The 8027-nt window shown below is 35.2% G+C and overlaps 1 protein-coding gene across 1 annotated transcript; it reads right to left on the bottom strand.

Moving 5' to 3' along the window:
- Nucleotides 1-753: 753 nt before the first annotated feature.
- LOC124826880 (Regulator of chromosome condensation (RCC1) family protein) lies at nt 754-7358 on the bottom strand. The gene is made up of 16 exons (XM_088107380.1): nt 6903-7358; nt 6729-6790; nt 6579-6646; nt 6145-6266; nt 4988-5093; nt 4812-4863; nt 3642-3759; nt 3527-3557; nt 3421-3444; nt 3156-3280; nt 2797-2878; nt 2557-2679; nt 2402-2455; nt 2054-2123; nt 1596-1629; nt 754-1357 (listed from the first exon to the last, which is right to left on the bottom strand). Exons 1-16 carry the CDS (start codon nt 7096-7098, stop codon nt 987-989), a joined length of 1638 nt encoding a protein of 545 aa, XP_087963506.1. The 5' UTR covers nt 7099-7358; the 3' UTR covers nt 754-986.
- Between the last annotated feature and the right edge of the window lie 669 nt (nt 7359-8027).

The following is an 8027-nucleotide window of genomic DNA, read 5'->3' as shown; positions in this document are numbered from 1 at the left end:
AAGAGTATCCACTCCTGCACAACCAAAAGAACACAACACAAACTCGTCTATACCATCCCTCTGAACACAGTTCTAAACAAATTCTTTATAATTTTGTTCTCTCTAATAAACTCTTTAAATAAAACTCACCATATTCACTCTCACTTGTTATTTTTATCCAATTACTCAAACGGTTACAAAACAATAATTCTCTAAAATACTTCCAAAACAATAAAACATTCTTCTATCTTTGTTTTCTTTTAAAGCGGTAAAGAAATCATACAACATAAAATGGAAATATTGAATGCTTACAGGCCTAATATTCTTAATTAAGACAATAAAAACTGCTAATTATTTCTACTCCACCCTTAACTTGTTTTTACTTTAAATTTCTTAAATAAAATTTATTTTCCTTCATTCTATTCTAAACCAATAATTATATACGAAAATAAAATTACAAATCAAACTTGTCTCCATCGTCAGTGAATAAACTGAGATTTCATTAATAAATTAATTACCCGAAAAAATTTAATATGCATGTTGGTAGATTGACAATGGCTCGTACCAATGCTGGTCAACTAGAATATGCATGGTATTAAATTCAAGAAAATGGAAAACGTTTTCATTGAAAGCACATAATAGTTTTCCCAAAACACAACAATATCTTTTGTTTATAATTTTTAGAGCTGTTAATTAACTGAGACGCCCATAACCATAGTGCCAAAACTCACTTTGGAGATAAAGAAAAATAACTAAAAAATAAAAAAGACTTAATGAAGCAATAAAAGCATCAGCTTGAAGAAATTATAATAACAAGCGGGCAATTCTTGCCTTTGGGTTCCAAAACAGTCGGAAAATTCCAGTGTTTCTAAAAATTTTGCATAGTTAGCAGTATTAAATTTGAGTAGTACTGAAACACTAGGTATAATCACCGGCCAATGAACTACACGCTACAATTCTCTAGTGGTTACATAGAGAACAAAATTTCCAACCAAAAAGCTAAAAAGTTATGACTTACGGGGCCTTCCTCTCTTACCAGATTTCACCTGAGGGGATTTAGAACTGTTCTTATTAGCTGAAGTCCCACCGCGCCCTCGGCCACCACCTTTTCCCTTTGCAGCCGAGCCCTTTCCTTTGGCACTGGACGTTTTCGATGCCTTACCTCGGCCTTTGCCAGCACTACGCGACCTTTTCACCTCAGCCTCGCCATTACTTTCATCATCCTCGCTATCATCACTTTCCTCAGCATCCTCTTCCTCTTCATCTTCTGACTCTGATGAATCTTTCGACTTTTTCCTCTTCTTCGAATTCTCAGCTGCCTTGGCACCCTTTTTTGCTGCCTGCTTGGGAGCTGGAGACGTATTTACAGCCTCATTACCTGCAGCCAAAGCAAAAATGAAATCAGCACCAGTTCAGATTCCAACCAGATTGTTAAAAGTCTTCTTTTGAACAGTCCGTCAACTGAATGTGGATCAGGAAAATATGTCCACAGCAATTAGGATTCCATCCCACCACCCTTAAGTCAATCATACAATAATACATGCCGAGGTATTTTGCATTTTGGACAGATTGTGATTTAGAGCTAAAACTAATTTCAATTATAGCAAGTAGCATACCTTCACCAACAGCTTTCCCATCATAAATATCAAGCTGCAGAAAAATGAGACGTCAGGCGTTGTATACATCGAAAAGATAAAGTAAACCACACACTATAACAATATAAAATAAACTACATCCGACATGTGATGAAGAACACTTTAGAGATATAAATGCAAGATTGATGATGTAAATTTAATGCATGATAATATCAACCGATAACAGACAAAACTCACGGCCTCCTAATCTATTCAATAAGACGAAATGCGAACAAAAAAAAAAACCTTGTTACAAAGAATGTACTGGTTTCTGTATTGAACAGATAAATAGCTTCGAAAAACACTCACTACGATACTATTATTTCCGCTACAGCCAGCCAAAAACACAATAGAAGACCTTGTTCAATTCTGAGAACTTCATAGAATAAACATGAGCGCTAATGAACTCCTAAGATAAACATGCAAGATTTAAGAGCTACCTGTTCAAGTCGATCAACAACATTTGCTCTATCAACAATAACCATGGAATGACCCATACCACAAGCAACGCTGTTAGAAAATGAGAAAACATTATAGATCATTTCGCATTTGGTTCCATATAGATAACAATCTTAATTGAATAAAAAGATAACGCATTGAAAACCAACTTGTTCAAATATAATATTGCATCAAAGATTACAACTTAACCAAAACCAAAATTTGGCTACCAAAAAATCACATGAAACAAAAGTAAATCACTTGAAATTCAGAGTTGAAAATAGAATCGCAACATCCACAAAAGAGGCAGGTATGATAAAATAAAACAAAATGGAACGCTCACTACTTACCTTATTACATGCATACCTTCAAGTATATCCACCTTCTTGGGTACAGCTGAAGACCTAAAACAAAAGTACAAATAGGATTACAAAATTAAGGCAACACAAATTAGAGATTACTCCCCACATCCATATCAAGCCCAGAAAGAGTTGAATAAACATACTTCTGTCCACTAGGTCCATATCCCAGCTCACCATTCTGAGCATGTCCCCAACTTATGCAAGAGGAATCAGCCCCAACAAAATGATGCATATTGCCTGAATCCATGCATCGTATATTCCACCCACTATTTATAAAAAAAAAACAGAGAATTATTAATCAACATCAAGTTGGCAAAGAAAACTCATCAAGAAAAATTACATACACCAAACATTATTAGCCAAACCATAAAATATAGTACAACCTTAAATCCATTAGAGGCTTTGGATACATCCAGTCGTCACCAGTGTTCTTTAATTTTCCCCACATGTACAACTGCCCACCACCTGAAACAAAATAAGGAGGTGAAACTGAAAGCAAAAGCTATTGTGTGGAAAGTACTCATCCTTAGTCAGTAAAACTAGTAGGATGAATTGATTTAACCATTGAGTAATTTATTATGTGGAAAGTACTCATCCCTTATCTAATGAATTATAATTAAGTACGAATGAAAAGACCATAGAGGTTGGACTCAAACCATCAACTAACTACTAAACAAAAATTTAAAACAAATATCAAGAATCAATAGAAGAAAATATTCATATTCATGTCTAAGAAGCATACCTGCTGTACATGAAGAACTCACAGAACCAGCAGAAACAATGGCATCAGGCGGTAAAAGATTTCTATTCTGGAAAACTTCAACACGGCGTGGGACCCACTCATCCTTCTGCTCTCTATGTCCTAGCCTACATAACCCATACGGTTTTATGAAATTTTGAGCACAAGGGACCACATATTAAAAACCGATTCAAACAAGAATATCTCATATTTGCAGTTTATTGCGAGCTCAAAATATTGCCAACCCAATCTCGAACCAAGCACAGACCTTCCGTAACCACCAAAACCCCACCTGCACAAACAAATAATCGATAATTATAACTTTAAATGAAACGAACCAAAACATTGAAGTAGGGAACTCTAGGATTACTCACGTGTAGACATAGCCATTCTTATCCACCGCCACTAAATATCCAAATCAAAAAATCATTAAAAGTGAAGTAGTAAATAAGGTCATATAACCAATATCAAGAAAGGAATAACAACCACCTGTATGATTTGTTCCACATGCCACTTTCACAACTATTTCCCCAGCAAGAGCAGCAATTGCTCGAGGGCGTGGCTGGGGTTCATAAACCAACCTCACAGAGCTGTCTTTGGAATTATACTGCGGATATATGCAAAATTAACTAGAGTAAGCATGTGAGTATAAATTAGAGTATGCAAGAATCAAATGGGAATGGAAAAAAAAAGTACTTTATTACAAAATCAACAAGCATGGAGAATAACAACTTTCTATTTAGTCATATTATAAATAAGAAAATTAACTTGTTCTTGAAGAAAAATAAAGATCCATTATTACAAGAATTGTGATACAAAGCTCATAATTCACATTGACATGTAAGAAGCTCGATAAGATGATCAGGCAAAACACCAGCCATAGAAGGCAACTATAGAATAAGAGTGACATAATTCACAAGACAGATGAACTTAGCAAATGTCTGATACAAAATATAATTACTTATTTAATAATTACTGATTAGTTTCAGTCCTCTCCATCCATTATTTTATAATAATTCTCTTGTAATGCTTCTGAATCTGCAATGCAACCACAAAAATTATTAAGCATTCCTATCCTAATTAATGGTCTTATTTTCAAATAAGTTATTTAAGGAAATCAAGTAACTAGCACAGGAGAAAGTACCAATTAAAGATTAATGCAACGAATAGTAGGACAAATCAAGGACTTAAAATCCATAAAATAAATGAAAAAAGTAGCCTGCATAAATATCTAGTCTGCTGAAAGTTGAAATATGACATCCAGTATTATTATAAAACTTGCAAGTACTTACTTAAACTGAGTATGCTGAAATAATTATTTGAAGAAAACACAAACAAAATTGATGCAGTAAATCCAAGGGAAAGATGTCAGCACAAAAAAATCTGTGTTAAAACATATGCCTGCCATAGCAAGAGGGAAATACAAATCAAAGTTCAATCATTGTAATTGTAAGAATTGCTAAACCCAGGCAACCATTACAAGCTCAATGGTACCTAGATGGCCCCAAGCACACGGGATCAACTGGCCTTTAAATCTGAAGATAACAGATCATATACAACCACTAGAATACAGCTTCCTGCGTCCCATTGGTTTAAATTAAAATAAGGACACACATCTTGGGACAACAAAGATCGTGAAAACATCATCCTTGAGAATACCTCATTATCTGTACCGTGCCCAAGCTGTCCATACTGTGGAAGCCCTGCAGTTCTGGGAATTAAAGAAAAAAAAATTGAAAATCACCAACAATTGCATCCCAAGAAAGAATAGAATATCCATCCCTGAAAACAGACAATCACAAAAACAGAATGCAATCTTAATTTTGAAAACATACAATATAGAAGCTCCTTCAACGGAAGATAACCACACAGTGAAGTCACCACCACAAGCAGTATGTTTTACTTCAGACACAAGACAGCGAACAGGTGATGACTCAATTTCTGTACAAGACACATGAAGGGAAATGAATTTGTCATTCTCCACAATATAAAGTGTTCCTTACTGCTGAAAACAAAAGTACAACTGGAAGATCTACAAAGTTTTACATCAGCTATTAATCACATTTTGTTGTAGGACAATATATAGCAGCAAGTTGCAAGAAGAATTACCAACAGAATCCCAATAACTAATCACAGTGCAACCATTATTCTACACAAATTTTATAGTAGATGACTGAAAATAATTATTAGTCTAGATCAATGGTAAGGGTGAAAATGAGAACCCTGTGAATAGAATGATAAGTGATTTCTTTGTTTGGGCTTTTATAAATAGGTTGGGATGGAACAAAATTGGGTGGACTTCATTCCACTCTGTAACCCATTATGTTCAAGTCTGAACAGTGAAGAGGAGAAACCAATTTATATCTACTATCATAGCCACATTTTTTTTTCTTTCAGCTCTTTCTTCTTGTTGCTGGTGTATTGCCATCGTTTTCCTCTTCCATATTTTACAACCAGTATCTACTTGCACCAACCATGTCAAACCACCCTGTTTTCAAGTAATGAAGAAACAACCGTGTTTTTCATCTACAGGTGTATAATTTGGCACAGAAGCTACAGCAGTGCACTTCATCCTCCCCCATCCTTCAATTCGCTATTTTGGAACTTTTTCTATGCACTTTGAAGTTTGCATTGTCTGTTTACAAATTGTGACATGGATGCTCATTTGAAAAAATATATGTATTATTTTTCCTGAACTAGGGATAAAATACTTCACAAAAAATAAAATAGTAATAGTATGAGAAAAATAAGATTTCTGTAATAAGTACAAATTGGAAGAATACATTTTCATTCTACTCACTTCCACCAGAACTTCCATTCCATCATTGAATACCCAAATATTGAAAGGTTTATACTACATTTCCACTCATAAAAATCAGAACGACGCCAAGAAAGAAAGTGGAGCACGCTAACATTCAAGCAAACAATGGGTGTCATTTAAAATACATTAGAAAAAACTGCAGAATTTTACAGATAACTAAAAAATACATACCATTTCTCACAGAACCCGAACCTAGTTGTCCATGCTTGTTCCATCCAAAGGCCAGGGAATTTCCATCCTCCGTAACAACCACAGTATGGCTCCTCCCTGCTCCCGCTTTGAGAATTTTGTACCTTCAATGACAGGATAAAGTACAGATCAATACAAAATTAAACCTTACATAGAGTAGGGTTTATAGATAGACAGATGTAAAACTTAACGATCATATTAAAAGTTAGAGAGAATAATAGAGACAGTGTCTGTTTTCCATTAGACAACCTCAGAACAGACAACCCACCAAAAGCAAAAACAATTATGGTTCTTCCTAAAAGTGTGCCAACGCTCATAGACAACACTAAACAAGGAAGTAACACTATATTCATAATACCCAAAGGGAAAAGTCCGAAAAAAAAAACAACATTCACCACACCAAATCATTCACTCACTTGGAAAGTTCAGACACAACAGTTGGTCTATCACGTTGAATCGTATCTCCATGACCCAGTTGTCCTTTCTGCACACCAAATCTCAAATATTAGACGCAAAAACTTCAATTACTAAAACACCTAAGTGTGTGCACATAAACTTAAACATACCTCATTCCGTCCCCAAGTGTAGCAACGCCCTTCGACGTCCAATGCAACGCAATGACAAGAGACTGCACTCTCGCCAACGATAACACACTTTAAAACAATAACTCATAACACGGGAGAATAAGTTCTAAAAAAGTGAATGCCAAATATAAAAACAAAAGAGTATGTTCAAGTTACCGCAACCGGCCGCGACGAAACGAATATCAACACTGACAAGAGGACGGAGGCGCGAGGGAGAGACGAGGTTGCCGTCAACGATGCCCTTGCGCCGGCCAATGATATCCCAACACGTGGCACCGCAGAACAAGAGTTCTCCCCCTTTGACCTCCTCCCTCTCTTCCTCCACCTTCTTCTCCGCTTCAGATGCAGACATTTCCCGTTCACTCCGTCTAGAGCAACGGTCGAAAGTTTTCGAAAAAGCGAAAAAAAAAATTAAAAAATGAAAAATGGCAGATCTAACGGCTAGTATTCAAAATCAAAGGAAACGAAGCGCGGGAAATGGCGGGAAAATATTAGGAGCGAGGGAGACGGTAAGGGGAGAACTGGGTTTGCGCAGTGACAGTGAGGTGAAGAAGAAGAAAATGAAACCCTAATTGAATTTTACCGACTCAGTATGCGCACTTCTCAAATATAAAAAAAAAGGATAATAAAGAGTGGATTGTCCTTGGATTTTCGAGAGTAGCAACAACCCAACTTTTGATTATTCCTCTAAATTATTATTATTATTAACCACTTAACAACTAATAAATGAAAACAAACTCCCAGTGGATAAAACTGATGTTATAAATTAAAATAGGACGTGGGAAAACAAATCGTTATTTTTTATTATTAAATATTTCTATTGTCTGGCAAATTATATTTTGGCTCTGCTCTGTCGCTGTCTGTAGATTTTCTTTTTCTTTTACTACTTTTATCGTCGGAATTTGTCCCTCTCTCTTTCTTTAGTTACTCTTTATACAATTTTAGACTTTATTATTCTTTATCTTTAACATCTGATCGATCTTGCAGGTAGCGTAAACGTTACACTCTGTTAAATTATTTATTTTATTTGAATTCATTATTAACTATTAATAGAAAATCGAGTAGCTTGTAGCACGCGCGCAGTTAATGCTTCGTTCATGCTAGTATATACTCATACTAGATCCACTCTCTCTCTCTCTTCACAATTTTCTTTATTTCTTTTTCGTCATTTTCTTTTCTATTCTTTTAATAAATGGATTTATTTTACTCAAATTGCATACTTGAATTTTATTTTCCTTGATTATTTTCGTCTGCAATTATTTGAGTATGAAAAAAAATAAT

The sequence above is a fragment of the Vigna umbellata genome, chromosome 2, assembly GCF_029865625.1.
Source record: "Vigna umbellata cultivar VRB3 chromosome 2, Vumbellata_1.0, whole genome shotgun sequence".
In the NCBI taxonomy this organism is placed as follows: Eukaryota; Viridiplantae; Streptophyta; class Magnoliopsida; order Fabales; family Fabaceae; genus Vigna; species Vigna umbellata.
This window is presented reverse-complemented; position numbering and strand designations above follow the sequence as displayed.

What these genes read in the sequence shown, in the direction of transcription:
- LOC124826880 (XM_088107380.1), bottom strand. Translation starts at nt 7,098, where the DNA reads ATGTCTGCATCTGAAGCGGAGAAGAAGGTGGAGGAAGAGAGGGAGGAG. An exon ending in TTTCGTCGCGGCCGGTTGCG is followed by an intron (nt 6,791 to 6,902) that starts GTAACTTGAACA and finishes GCGAGAGTGCAG; the next exon opens with TCTCTTGTCATTGCGTTGCA. An exon ending in TGGGAAAGCTGTTGGTGAAG is followed by an intron (nt 1,358 to 1,595) that starts GTATGCTACTTG and finishes CTTTGGCTGCAG; the next exon opens with GTAATGAGGCTGTAAATACG.